Source organism: Leucoraja erinacea, chromosome 3, assembly GCF_028641065.1.
Source record: "Leucoraja erinacea ecotype New England chromosome 3, Leri_hhj_1, whole genome shotgun sequence".
Classification (NCBI taxonomy): domain Eukaryota; kingdom Metazoa; phylum Chordata; class Chondrichthyes; order Rajiformes; family Rajidae; genus Leucoraja; species Leucoraja erinaceus.
The window spans coordinates 37,795,974-37,811,291 of record NC_073379.1 but is presented as its reverse complement, the minus strand read 5'-3'; the positions used below and the strand labels follow the sequence as shown (position 1 = coordinate 37,811,291).

Sequence of the window (15,318 nt, the reverse complement as noted above, 5' to 3'; positions counted from 1 at the left end):
CATGGTGGCCGTGGCGAGCTCCTGCGGCCGCTGCTCCGCCTCTGCGCCCTCTCCTTCCTCCTGCAGTCATGCTGGCTGCTGGACTCGGCGCACGGTCTCCTCGAAGGCCTCTACTGCGGCACCGTGTCCTGCTACGATGTGCTGGGTGTACCCAGGGAGGCCGGCAAGAGCGACATCGCCCGCGCCTACCGGCAGCTGGCCCGGCGCTACCACCCCGACCGCTACCGGCCGAGCGAGCCCCAGGAGGAGCCCGAGGCCAAGTTCCTGCTGGTCGCCACCGCCTACGAGACACTGAAGGTCAGCAATAGGTGGTGATGGCAATTAGACAGGGGGCGGTGGGGTGAAGAGGGATAGACACAGAATGCTGCAGTAACTCAGCGGGACAGGCAGCATGTCTGGAGAGAAGGAATGGGTGACATTTCGGATCGAGACCCTTCTTCAGACAGGGTGGAAGAGTGGCTTGGTTAACGCTCTCCCACTCCCAACTTTCCTCCCCAATCTTTTCACAGACTCCAGTCTCTGGACTGACTACACTTGCAGACGCGGTGGTGATGAGTGGGTGGGTGGCTGTTGCAGTATCTGAGCACAGTGGGAGTGATGTCAACCTCAGCACGCCGGGGCGGGTGTTGATCCAAGCAGTGTTAGAGGAGAAGGTTGAGTGCCGGTGGTGGGATCTGAGCACTACGTGGCAGTGTCTTGGAGGAGGGGAAGGTGGTGATGATATATACAATAATCTGGAGCAACTCAACAAGTCAGACAGCATCTTTGGAGAAAAGGAATATAATGTGGATAAATGTGAGGTTGATTGCAGAAACCGAAAACACGCCCGGCCAGAGACGGACAGAGCTGTTAGAAGCGGAAGTAAATCAGAACAGAATCAATTTATTTGTCAGGACCCCTGGAGGTAAACGAAATGCCGTTTCGGCCGACGGCCTGTATTTAGGTAAACATCGTGATGGAGGCCAAATAAACGGTCTCTCTCCACTGCTCTGGAGTCATTATTCCCTGCTGTTGTCCATTTAAAGCCACGGGGAGAGTGTGGGGTCTAGGGTGGTATGGAGCCCAGGTGGAAGAGAGTCCGCGGCCATAAGCGAAGTGTCAGGCCCCGTCCAGGAGCTCTTCGAGAACTCGGGCGGGAGAAAGTCGCCGCCGCAGAAGCCCCGAAAAGCGGTCTCCCTCCAGGGAGCCGTGGGCCTCTTGGTCGGCGCAGTCGTCCACAAGACCTGTAGAGAGCCTCCGACTCTCCGGGAAGAAGGAAAACAAGCAGCGCTACCGCTCCGGACCCGGCCATCGCGAGGTGAGTGAAGACAAGGAACCAGTTGGAGGCCGCTCCTCGTTACGGCCTCAACGGACTGAGGTTTGACGAGAAAAGGAGTGCAGGGAGAGATTTAAAAAGTTTCCCCCAGCCATTGAACACTGACAAAAAATAAAAAACTCAGAGAAACACAGACAAAAAAATAATAAAAACGGGACAGTGCAGAGGCCGCTGCAAGAGTGCCCGCCTGGAAGATGGTAAAGATGCTAATATGGAAACATGCTAATAGGGTGCAACAGTGAGGCTCAAGTTGAAAAGGCAATGAAAATGAACAAGATTGACAAAACCAAAATAATCAAAGTAGTGAGAGTGGGAGAACGGAGGAGGGCAGGGTGTAAAGGGGTTATCTATGGAATCTCTCTCAAAGTTAATATGAGTGAACTGGTTCAGGAACTCAGGAAGAGATGTGAATTAATTATGAATGCCAAAAGAATGACCAAAGGAGCAAAGAAAGAGGAAACCGAGTCAGTTCTGGTCGAATTCAAGACAGAATCCCTTCCAAAAGTGGTTCATTTTGGATTCATGCGATATAGCTTAAGAGAGTACATACCCAAACCAATGAGGTGCTTCAAATGTCAGAAATTTAGGCATATAGCTAAAATGTGCAAGGGGGCGAGGAAATGCGCAAGGTGTAGTGGGGACCATGAATATGGTCAGTGTGGAGAGGGGGTCAGACCAAAGTGCTGGAATTGTGGAGGAGAGCATAGTGTGGCTTACTGGGGATGTGAGGTGATGAAACGCGAAGCTGAAGTACAAAACATAAGAGTGAAGGAAAAGGTCTCCTATGCAGAGGCAACAAAAAGGGCTGACCCTACAAAACAGATGAATGAAAGAAGGATCAGGAGGGAACAAGATATGGGCATAATGGAGACAATAAAAGAAAAAGAAAAGAGTATATGGAAAGAAAAGAAAAACCTGGTTATATTTATAGCAGGAGTAATAAATGCGACAGCAGAAGTAAAATCCAAAACAGAAAGGATCCAAATCATTGTAAAGGCTGCAGTCCACCACTTGGGCATGGCAGGATTGAAATGGGAGGAAATACATGATGGTCTCAGTATCCAGGCGAGCCAAGAGTCAACATGTGTGGGTTAATAATATTAATGTTAATCCTATAATGGAATGCAAGAAGCTTGTTAGCCAATGGGCAAGACTTTAAGCAATTCATAGACAGTAGGAAGGAAAAAACAGATGTCGTATGTATCCAGGAAGCCTGGTTGAAACCAAGTTTAGATTTTGTTTTATATGATTATGTTGCAGTGAGATGTGATGGGGGAGGAGGGGGTTGCGCCACTTTCATTTAAAAAAGGGATACTAGCTTTCATTGCAAAAGGATTTGAGTATAGGAGCAGGGAGGTTCTACTGGGTCTTGGTGAGACCACACCTGGAGTATTGCGTACAGTTTTGGTCTCCAAATCTGAGGAAGGACATTATTGCCATAGAGGGAGTGCAGAGAAGGTTCACCAGACTGATTCCTGGGATGTCAGGACTGTCTTATGAAGAAAGACTGGATAGACTTGGTTTATACCCTCTAGAATTTAGGACATTGAGAGGGGATTTTATAGAAACTTACAAAATTCTTAAGGGGTTGGACAGGCTAGATGCAGGAAGATTGTTCCCGATGTTGGGGAAGTCCAGGACAAGGGGTCACAGCTTAAAGATAAGGGGGAAATCCTTTAAAACCGAGATGAGAAGAACGTTTTGTCACACAGAGAGTGGGTGAATCTCTGGAACTCTCTGCCACAGAGGGTAGTTGAGGCCAGTTCATTGGCTATATTTAAGAGGGAGTTAGATGTGGCCCTTGTGGCTAAGGGGATCAGAGGGTATGAAGAGAAGGCAGGTACGGGATACTGAGTTGGATGATCAGCCATGATCATATTGAATGGCGGTGCAGGCTCGAAGGGCCGAATGGCCTACTCCTGCACCTAATTTCTATGTTTCTATACAGGGTATTAGGAATTGGGCAGGAACAGGAATATGTGGTAATAGAAGTGTGGTCTGAGAGGAGGAAAATAGTGGTAATGAATTACTATAATCCATGTAAGCGATTAGACGTCAATAAGTTACAGGAAGTAGAAGGCCAGGGCAAATCTAATGTTATTTGGTGTGGGGACTTTAACGCACATAATACATTATGGGGCAGTGGAAAGTCAGATAATAATGGAAGGTAATTGAGGAATTATTAAATGATGGTAATCTAGTATGTCTAAATGATGGAAAGAAGACCAGGGTAGATGTTAGGACAGGGAAGGAGTCTGTGTTGGACCTTACACTTGTTTCTAATAGGATTGCTGCTAAATGTAACTGGGAAGTATATGAAAAGGGTACCATAGGAAGTGATCATCATCCTGTGCTATGCAAAATAAATGTTACTTTAATTATGAGGAAAGAAAACAGAAGTGGACGATGGGTTTTTGGAAAGGCTAATTGGGAGAAATTTAAGGAGGAAAGTGATAAATATGTAAAACCGATACACGAAGAGACAGATATAGAAAACTTTGAGAATAAAGTGTCAAAGGCATCAAAAGAGCAGCATTAGTTTCCATACCTAAAAGTAAAGGAAGATCAAAAAGGAAAGCTGTGCCGTGGTGGGACAATAAGTGTAAAGAGGCGGTGGTGAATAGAAACAGAGCATTCAGATTATTAAAAAGAACTCATAACTACCAACACATGATTAATTACAAACAGGCTCAGGCAATTGTAAGGAGGACTATAAGACAAACAAAAAGAGCATATTGGAGGAAGTATTGTGATTCAATTGGAAATACAACACAGGTAGGGGAGATATGGGGGATGATTAAAAAAAATGGAAGGTGATAAAAGGGAGTGGAGTTATCCTATCCTAACAAATGGAGATCAAACTGTAGTCTCAAATAAAGACAAAGCAGAACTAATGGTTAACACGTTTAGTAGGGTTCACAGCTCCCACAACTTATCAGATGAAGGAAGAAGAGGTAGGGAAAGAACACGAGAGGAAAATGTTGTGGCCTTACAAAGGAAACGTATCACAGAGGACAAGTACAATATTCCATTTAATTTGGGGGAGCTAAAGAGAGCTCTGGCCAAATGTAAGAACTCTGCCCCAGGGAAGGATGATATTTGTTACATAATGATAAAGCATCTAAGTGAGGAGGGACTCCAAAAGATACTTGCACTATATAACAAGGTGTGGGAAGAAGGGCGAATACCGGAGAGGTGGAAGGAAGCAATCATTATGCCTATTAGAAAACCAGGGAAAGATGCAAGTAATCCAGTAAATTATAGACCTATAGCCTTAACAGCACACATGTGTAAACTGATGGAAAGAATGGTAAATTAAAGATTAATGCATCTAATGGAAGAAAAAGGTATAGTGGCTAATTATCAGAGTGGATTTAGAAAAGGAAGAGGTATTAATGATCCAGTTCTGTGCTTGGAAGATGATATAAGGAAAGCACAAGTCAAAAAAGAATCTGTAGTTACCATATTTTTTGATATAGAGAAGGCTTACGATATGTTGTGGAGAGAAGGTCTTCTAATAAAGCTTCATTTAATGGGAGTAGGAGGAAATATTTTTAACTGGATAATGGATTTTCTCAACGGTAGAATATACAAGTTAACATAGGGTCAGACATCTCTAGTAAATGTGTAGTCGAGAATGGAACTACCCAGGGAAGTGCGATAAGCCCGATCCTATTCTCAATCATGATCAATGATATATTTACAAACATTCAACCAGAGATGGGGCGATCACTCTTTGCAGATGATGGCAGCCTATGGAGAAGGGAGAGGAATATAGATTTTATCGTGGAAAAAGTACAGCAAGGGATAGCCCAGGTGGAAGAGTGGGGAGGGAAATGGGGTTTTAAATTCTCTATAGAGAAGACAAAGATAATGGTTTTCACAAAGAAAAAAAATTAAAGAGGATGTCCAGTTAAAGCTATACGGCAACAATTTGGAAAGAGTAAAAGATTTCCATTTTGACTCCAGATTAACATGGAGGGTCCACATTACAAAAATAATTGAAAAATGCAAAAAAGCCATCAATGTAATGAGATGCTTGGCAGGTTTAGAGTGGGGAGCAGATGTACTATCTCTTAAACATATTTATGTATCACTGATCAGATCCAGACTAGAGTATGGCAGTATAGCTTATGGGTCAGCATCTAAGTCAGTGTTGTCCGAGTTGGACAAAGTCCAAGCGGAAGCTCTAAGAGTCTGTATAGGAGGTGTGCGGACGTCACCTGTATGTGCACTACAGGTGGAAACTGGGGAGATGCCGTTGAGACTGCGCCGCAGACAACTAATGGCTAATTACTGGTTAAGCCTTAAGGGTCATGGAGAGAACCACCCAACAAAACAGGTAGTACAGGAGTGCTGGGAGAGAGGGGTGGCTCAGTCTGGAAGCTTCGGCTGGGTTGGAGGAGTTGTGGCAAGGGACATGGGAGTAGAGGACAAAGAGTTCTGCCCTGCAGTATTGTGGCCATCTGTGCCAATATGGTTACTGAACATCCCAAAAGTTGATCTGGAGATATGGGAGGCAAAAAGGAGGAACAAAAATTCAGACCTAAAGACCGAATATAATAGCCATATAGATAATAGATACAGGGAACACCTCTTAATTTTCACAGATGGATCAAAGGACCCAGTAGCTGAAACAACAGGGGCAGCTGTGGTAGTGGGGATGAATGTTGAGCTTTGCAAAAGAACAAATAACTATTTGACAGTATATACAGTGGAACTGTACGCTATTTTGATGGCAGTTCGGTGGATGGAACAGGTGCAACCATGCAAAGTATTAATATGTAGCGACTCATTATCTGCAATCCAGAGTATTGGGTCTGGTGCATCCCATAGGCGGCCTGACCTAGTGTATGAAATCCTACTACTATTAAGCCAAGTGACAAGGAGGGGCAGTGACGTGACTTTGTTGTGGGTCCCAGCACACATTGGTGTTCCAGGAAATGAAAAGGTGGATAAATTAGCAAAGGAGGCTTTAAAAAAAAAAAGAAAGAAACAGAGGTAAACTTACAATTATCCAAATCTGAAGTAAAATACATTGTGTGGAAGAGAATAAATCAGGAATGGCAACAATACTGGGAACAGGAGATAAAGGGGAGACACCTCTATTCACTACAAAACAGAGTGGGCATTACAGCAAGCAGAGGGGGGAACAGGAGGGAACAGGCAGTATTAGCAAGATTGAGGATAGGACACACTCACCTGAACAGCACATTAAAAATATTGGGAAAACACCCTACTGAGCTGTGTGAGGAATGCCATCAGCCGGAAACAGTTCAGCTGCCCTAATTGCATGTAGGAGATATGAGACAGAAAGAGGAATTATGACCAGTGAAATGAAGAAAATTGTAGTGACAGAAATATCAGTAAAGAACATTCTGGAGTGTGGAGGGAAAGGAAAAGGAGTAAAGGTTTTGTTTGATATCTTGAGGGCCTCTGGCTTTATAAAAAGGATATAATGTAAAGACATGAGTACTGTGGAACGAAGCCAGAAGGTGGCAGCAATGCAATGTTACGGATGCCGGCTGCCGTAAAACTCCAAAGAAGAAGAAGTAAATGTGAGGTTATCCACTTTGGTGGCAAGAACAAGAAGGCAGGTCGTTATCTGAATGGTGTCAGATTAGGAAAATGAGAGGTGCAACAAGACCTGGGTGTCCTTGTACATCAGTCACTGAAAGTGAGCATTCAGATACAGCAGTGAATAAAGCAAATGGCACGTTGGCCTTCATAGCGAAAGGATTTGAGTATAGGAGCAAGGAGGTCCTACTGCAGGCGTACAGGGCCCTGCTGAGACCACACCTGGAGTATTGTGTGCAGTTTTGGTCTCCTAATTTGAGGAAGGACATTCTTGCTATTGAGGGAGTGCAGCATAGGTTCATCAGGTGAATTCCCGACATGGTGGGGCTGACATATGATGAAAGAATGGATCGACTAGGCTTATATTCAGTGGAATTTTGAAGGATGAGATAGGATCTTATAAAAAAAATTCTTCAGGGATTTGACAGGCTAGATGCAGGAAAAATGTTCCCTATGTTGGGGGAGTCCGTAGCCTCTTTTTACTCTGGTATTTTATTTTTACATGTTTAAATTGCAATGTTTTATTTTAATTTGTCTATTGTATATCATGTTTTTATCCTTGTGAGTGAAGCACCAAGGCAAATCCCTTGTATGTTTACATACTTGGCTAATAAAATGTATTCAATTCAAAAGGGGTATGCCATTTAGTACTGAAATGAGGAAAAACATTTTCACCCAGAGAGTTGTGAATCTGTGGAATACTCAGCCACAGAAAGCAATGGAGGCCAATTCACTGGATGTTTTCAAGAGAGTTAGATATAGCTCCTAGGGCTAACTGAATCCGATATGGGGAGAAAGCAGGAACGGGGTACTGATTTTGGATGATCAGCCATGGTCAGATTGAATGGCAGTGCTGGCTCGGGCCAAATGGCCTACTCCTGCACCTATTTTCCATGTTTCCAGGTGACATTTCGTTGTTGAGACCCTTCTTCAGATGGTTGTGGATAATGTTAGAATGTGATGCCGAGCCACGTTCTTAATGAATGGCCTGATGACCTACTCCTGCTCCATCACTCTTGGATTATTCCTCTACACAACTATTCTCAGGTATTCATCATTTAACTCCGGCAACTAAAATCCAGCCTGTCCAACTTTTTGGCAGAAGACAACATCCCATTCAGCTATCATTCTAATAAACCACCTCAGTCATGCTTCTAACGGATTCCGATCCTTCCTCAAAAAAACGATCCAATGCAAACTGCTAGGGTGGGTATCTTGCAGATACCCTAGATATCTAAGACAATCTTCCAACTTTCATGTTAAGTTCCCCTTCCAATAAACACTAACATTCAGTTTACTTTCAGAATATCTTGTTGGACCTGCATAGTTGTTTATAAAGGATACCTGATTCTGTCTGAATCTCAGAGTCCTGCAGTGCCAATGTTAACCCTTACTATTTTTTTTTGGACAAAAAGATCAATTTCATATGTTTTGTGTTTTGCTACATTTGCTAAATCTTTGCCCAGTCACTTAACTATGTAGGCGTGTATATTATTTTGTGGCTTCTTCATAATCTCTTTGCAATGTAATTTTCTACCTACTTTTGAGTTTTTGGTAAATTTCACAACCAGACTTTCATCCAACTTGCATAAATTGTAAACATTTCAGCCCCACACTGATCCACGTGGCACACCACTCATTACATCTTGCCAACCAGAAAAGTATCTGCCTTTGTGTACTGTTTCCTGTTAACTGGCCAAACTTCTCTCCATGCCAATACACTACCTCCTGCACCATTTTTTTTTGTCTGCAGTAACCTTTAATGTGATGCTTTTTAAATTCCTTCTGCAATCGAAATATTGAACACTCATCAGCTCGTCTTTATCCACTGTACCTGTACATCAGCGAGACCAAGCGTGAACACCTCCGCTCAGTCCGTCTTAACCTACCCGATGTTCCAGTTGCTCAGCACATTAACTTCCCCTCCCTTTCCCAATCTGACCTTTCTGTCCTGTGCCTCCTCTATTGTCAGAGTGAGGACCAGCGCGAATTGGAGGAACAGCACCCCATATTTCGCTTGGGTAGCTTACACCCCAGGGGTATGAACATTGGCTTCCCTAACTTCAAATAGTCCTTGTTTTCCCTCTCTCTCCGTCCCCTCCACATTCCAGTTCTCCCACCAGTCTTACTGTCTTTGACTACATTCTATCTCTGACCCACCCACTCCCCTGACATCAGTCTGAAGAATGGTCTCGACCCGAAACGTCACCCATTCCTTCTCTCCAAAAATGCTGGCTGTTCCGCTGAGTTACTCCAGCATTTTGTGTCTACCTTTGATTTAATCCAGCATCTGCAATTCTTTCCGACTCGTATACACATGTCATATACACATACCGTATACACATACCGTATCAGTGTTTCCACTTTGACAGAAATCACCCGAAATCGCCTCATGTCTGGTTGAGTGGTCTCAAAATAAAGGGAATCGCAGATTGACCTCATTCTTCAACAAATGTATTCTTTGCTTAAATCAGGAACAGCTAATATTGCAGATTTATGGCGACAACATTATAATACTTTATTCAACTGTGTCCAAGGTGATTTGTATAGGGTGGGCAATATTGAGAGTAACGACTCAATGGTGATTATGTCACATGAGGTGTATCATGCCATGAACAAGCTATCCAACAACCAAGCAAGTGGCTTGGATCATATTTCTGCTGAACATCTTAAGTATGCGAGTATGAGGATAGCTCCTCTCCTTGCTATTTGCTTTACTGGCTTTATGATTCATGGCTTGTTACCAGACTCAATGTTGTCTGTTCTGTTAGTGCCGGTCATTGAGGACAAAGCTGGTAATGTAGGCAGCCTAAATAATGACAGGCCCATTGCTTTAGCCAGCATATTGTCTAAAGTCTTAGAAAGAATTCTGCTGGATAGAGTTAATGAGTTTGTTAACTCAACCGATAACCAGTTTGGTTTTAAAGCTAAACATGGCACTGACGTGCATAAATGCCCTAAAGGAGATTGTAAACAAATATAGAGGCAAAAACTCTTCAATTCTTATGTGCTTTATTGATGCTTCCAAAGCCTTTGATCAAGTTTATAACCATATAACAATTACAGCACGGAAACAGGCCATCTCGGCCCTACAAGTCCGTGCCGAACAATTTTTTTTCTCCTTAGTCCCACCTGCCTGCACTCATACCATAACCCTCCATTCCCTTCTCATCCATATGCCTATCCAATTTATTTTTAAATGATACCAATGAACCTGCCTCCACCACTTCCACTGGGAGCTCATTCCACACCGCTACCACTCTTTGCGTAAAGAAGTTCCCCCTTATATTACCCCTAAACTTCTGTCCCTTAATTCTGAAGTCATGTCCTCTTGTTTGAATCTTCCCTATTCTCAAAGGAAAAAGCTTGTCCACATCAACTCTGTCTATCCCTCTCATCATTTTAAAGACCTCTATCAGGTCCCCCCTTAACCTTCTGCCCTCCAGCGAATAAAGACCTAACTTATTCAACTTATCTCTGTAACTTAGTTGTTGAAACCCAGGCAACATTCTAGTAAATCTCCTCTGTACTCTCTCTATTTTGTTGACATCCTTCCTATAATTGGGCGACCAAAATTGTGCACCATACTCCAGATTTGGTCTCACCAATGCCTTGTACAATTTTAACATTACATCCCAGCTTCTATACTCAATGCTCTGATTTATAAAGGCTAGCATACCAAAAGCTTTCTTTACCACCCTATCTATATGAGATTCCACCTTCAAGGAACTATGCACGGTTATACCCAGATCCCGCTGTTCAACTGTATTCTTCAATTCCCTACCATTTACCATGTACGTCCTATTTTGATTTGTCCTGCCAAGGTGTAGCACCTCACATTTATCAGCATTAAACTCCATCTGCCATCTTTCAGCCCATTTTTCCAAATGGCCTAAATCACTCTGTAGACTTTGGAAATCCTCTTCATTATCCACAACACCCCCTATCTTGGTATCATCTGCATACTTACTAATCCAATTTACCACACCTTCATTGAAAAGCTGTTTGTTAAAATGAGTCAAAGAGGGGTGCCTAAATAGAATTGAGAGAATTCTGGGTTACTGGTATGCCCACCAGACTATGCAAATAAAATGGAGCAATAGTGTCTCAGCCCCATTTGGGGTTAGCAATGCTTGTGGCTGCAGGAGTCAGTACTTTAGAAACTATCCTAAGAAATCATATGTATAAATTCATTTGCAGGATAGATGACTCTAAAAATGTAAATATCGTGGCTTTGTCAAACATAAGGTTTAGCACTACATGCTACGAATCCCAGTTGTGGAGACACTGGTATCACTGTCTCATTGTAGGACACTGATTTTTCTTTTTTATTCTGGATTTTAAATCATGTATTGTGTTTTTTTAAATATATAATTTATGGTGCTTTTATAAATAATACACTAAGATTTTATGTGTATTTTATGGTGTTTTTATATGCGATGTATTTTTATGTAATGTTGTCCCTTGTCTGGACCTCGAGTCCGAAATAAAGTTGATTATTATTATTATTAATCGACAGGAATATTTATCTTTGACTTTATTTCATTAAACGAGATGCTGCGTTGCAAAGGCCAATAGTGAACCAACTTGAATTTTTTATTGGAAGCTGATGCTGAAATCTTGGGCACAAAAAATATAGCTGCTGGAGTAACTCAGCGTGTCCAGTATGATCACTGGGGGGAAAATGAACAGTCAACATTTCAGGTTGAGCCTTCATCTGAATGATCATCAGTCCAAATGACCTTCTGAGTTTCTCCAGTGGCTCCCCTCCTTTGCTAAGTGCTTTTGTTTATTATTAGTAACATTAAATATGAAGATTGTAAATGGGAACAGCTTATCAATTTCTTGCTATACCTATATTTCTGTTACTATTTGCAACAACCGTTTTGATATTATCAGTGATAAACTAATTTATCACAGTATTTGTGGACATTTGAAAACAGTTACTAGCTTATATTATGAATTGAAGCAATGTTGTTGATTTTTGCAACTCTATCCCATGTAGGATGATGAAGCCAGGAAGGATTATGATTACATGCTTGATAACCCTGATGAATTCTACAGACACTACTATCATTATTACAAGAGAAGGCTGGCACCTAAAGTGGATGTCAGGATAGTTATAATAGTCACAGTCTGTGCTATTTCACTCTTTCAGGTAAACTATTTATTTGTAATTATACATTCTTACATTAAATCATTGCCATATTTGATAGATTAGACTACACATTCTCAGCATGTGCATGTGCACGAGGTGTAATTGATTGGTATGCCCAGTTTCTGGCATCATCAGGCCAATGAGCTTTTCTGTTTTAACATGAATCATTACTTATTTTTCAATACAATCTAGCTGGCACCCAGTTTTCCATTCAACTGTTTCCCTTTTTTGAACATTTAAATTGATTGGTGTAGTTTAGCTTAGATTTGATTTTTGGATTCCTGTTTCAAGAAACTAGAAAATCTGGAATTGTTTTTGATACTAATATTATAGAGACCTTCAAATGAGAGGGATCGTGATTAGGTAAATATATTCCACTGGACTGATGGTTGGTAATGTAGATAAAAGACAAAAATAAAATCCTGTGAACGAAATGGGAATTGTTCATTATTATTATTGGCAAATTGTTGAGATCTGTGTCGCCTGGACACTGATTCGGTAATTCCATAAGGTGTTTGCAGGGTTATGAATAATGATCAGGAAAATTAGATAATTTGTGATTGACTCCTAATCTTCTTAGTGGTTTTGTATAAAAAGTGCAATGCAATGCAAAGCAAAAAGAAAGTTAAAGTACTGGGGGGCACAATGGTGTTATAAGAACAGGCTATGGGAAGATTATGAATCACATAGTAAATAAGATATGAACGAGCAAATCAACTGAAAATATATATATATTTGTGAGATATTGAATGTGGGTTGATTGTTCTGTGACAGCATGTCATATTGATAAGTTACTGGGAACTATCATTCTGGACGCATAGTTACAGTGGTCTAAATGACCTTCCCAGTCAGGTAATGTCACACGTTGTTTGTCACAAATATTTACATTCTGGTAAGATGTAGCAATGTGATGATAACTGTTCAAATATATCCAGAGACATTGGATTCCAATTAGATTAAGGTGGTCAAAAGAAATAGTTTGCAAACCCATTGGGTTCATTTTTATAAGGCATTTGAAATACCAATGACAGATCAATGTCCTTTCCCTTCCAGACTGAGTAAACCTCATGCAATTAATGGAAGATTACAAATACAATATAATGCAATCAAAAAGATTTTTTCGTTAAATTGATTTTCTGAATTTTTTTCTTGGGCGTAATGATTTGGTACTGAACATTGTCTTGAGACTTGTGTTTGTAAAATATTACACAACTGGTTTTGTTCTGTTCAGCTTCTGTTGTTTCTTTGCATCGTGCTGTTGCAAATGTGTTGAATTTCTGTTTGTGTTGCAGTACTTCAGCTGGTGGAGCAGTTACACAGAAGCCATTAATTATCTCACCACGGTGCCAAAGTATAGAATCCAGGCAGCAGAAATTGCTAAGCAGCAAGGTCTACTTAATAAAACTAAAGAGAAAGGAAAAAACAGACGCACTAAAGAAGAAATCAAAGAGGAGGAGGAGGAAATCTTAAAAAACATTATCAAAAACAACATTGATATTAAAGGAGGTTATCAAAAGCCAAGGTTATATGATATACTTCTGTTCCAAATTGTTTTGGTTCCTTATCACATATGTAGGTACATCATCTGGTACTGTAGGTGGATCTATCGCTTTCACATTCTCAGAGAAGAATATGGAGAAGAAGAGAAGTTGTACGTTATCCGAAGAAACATGAGTATGTCACAAGGCCAGTTTGATAGTCTTGAAGATCATCAAAAAGAGACGTTTCTTGAGAGGAAACTGTGGTTAAAAGAGAACTTTGAAGTAAGCATTGCCTATTGCAGTCTAAATCACAATGAATTATGTGAAGTAAGTTCAAAATTAAAATTGAGATCTTATAATTGCGGTAGTACTACAATGAAGATGTAGTTTTAACTATTTTCAGTATTCTATATATTGTATCCAAACAAAAAAGGCAAACGGCATTGTGGTATAATATTAGGATAATGGTTTTTATAATTTAAAAGACTTTGAATTCCTCTGTGATTTGGTATAAGAATGACCAATTTTATAATTTGTCATTAAAATTATCTGATTTACATTTTGTTTTCAGGAAAAGAGTTTAATGCATGGCTTTCCTACAATAATTCATCATGATAGCCAATTTTTCTTACCGGCTTTGTTAACTAATTGACTTCAGTGTTGCGTTTTAGCCAGCGCGTGACAATTATATCCATGTAATTTATCCCCAATGGCTACAGATGCTGCTTGCAGCAGGGATGCAGATCAGCCTTGATCAGGATAGGCTAGAGACATTAGCCTACTCCTGTTCTAAGTGATTGGGTTACAGTACGATGCGGACCATGTGCTGGCACTTCAAGCATGATTTATTGGATTGTACGCGAGTGGAGGACTAAATGTTTTACTCCACAACCAACCTTTATTTGTGATCATATAACTCAAGCCAATAATCTTTCTCGATCTTATTTACGTGACTAACTTGATATGCCTAGAGGAACCCGCATACATGAGGTTTTAATCATGTCTGTGATTATTTAATTTTAGGTTTATAAGCTGGAACAAGAGGAAGAACTTAAAAAGAAAGTAGCCTCTGATCCACGATGGAAACGATATCGTCGGTGGATGAAAACTGAAGGCCCAGGGAGGTTAACCTTCATAGACGACTAAATACCTCCATCTTGCCTCGCTATTTATAGTGTACTTTTCTACAAAAAAGTCTATTTTGATAACAGTATTGAATATCTTTAATCTAATAGCTCAGGATTCAGTTTATGCAATGGAATTGCAGTCCTAATACAACTTGGGCTCTCTCAAAAAAGGGGTTTGTTCTGAAATATTAGTGGGAATGTGCACTGATATTTAATGAAGAGACTCAATACATTATTACTGCTCAGATTATATTTTTAAACTGGTAGGGGAATGAGCAATTTTTTTACAAAAAAATACTGGTTTCTTATTTACATAGATATATTAATATATAGGCAAGATGAAAATTGTCAAGACTTAGTTATGTCATTCATTGATCCTTGGACATTGTAGAATTTGTAGTTATAAATTAAACATGTCTTGAAATTGAAAAAAATCTATGAGATTTAAACATTTAATGGTTAATTAGCTTTCTAGATGGAATTTTACATGATGTTTCTGACTGAGGCAGACTTGGGGTGCCTGCAAGTTAGAATTAAGATTGTATATTACATTTTCAGCTGCTCAATTGCATGCACTTGGCTTGTAAACAGATGCTGGATACAATTTATATTAATTGTATTTATTGCTTATATTCCTGTTATTTTCACATTTGGATGCAA

General features: G+C 40.7%; 1 protein-coding gene across 1 annotated transcript; it reads left to right on the top strand.

Annotated features, from left to right (window-relative positions):
* On the top strand, positions 1-14,943 carry dnajc25 (DnaJ (Hsp40) homolog, subfamily C, member 25; the record flags this gene model as incomplete). Its single annotated transcript, XM_055630801.1, has 4 exons — positions 1-297; positions 11,898-12,050; positions 13,343-13,813; positions 14,555-14,943. Coding segments are annotated over 4 exons (1,044 nt in total), but the record flags the coding sequence as incomplete, so codon positions are not given.
* Between the last annotated feature and the right edge of the window lie 375 nt (positions 14,944-15,318).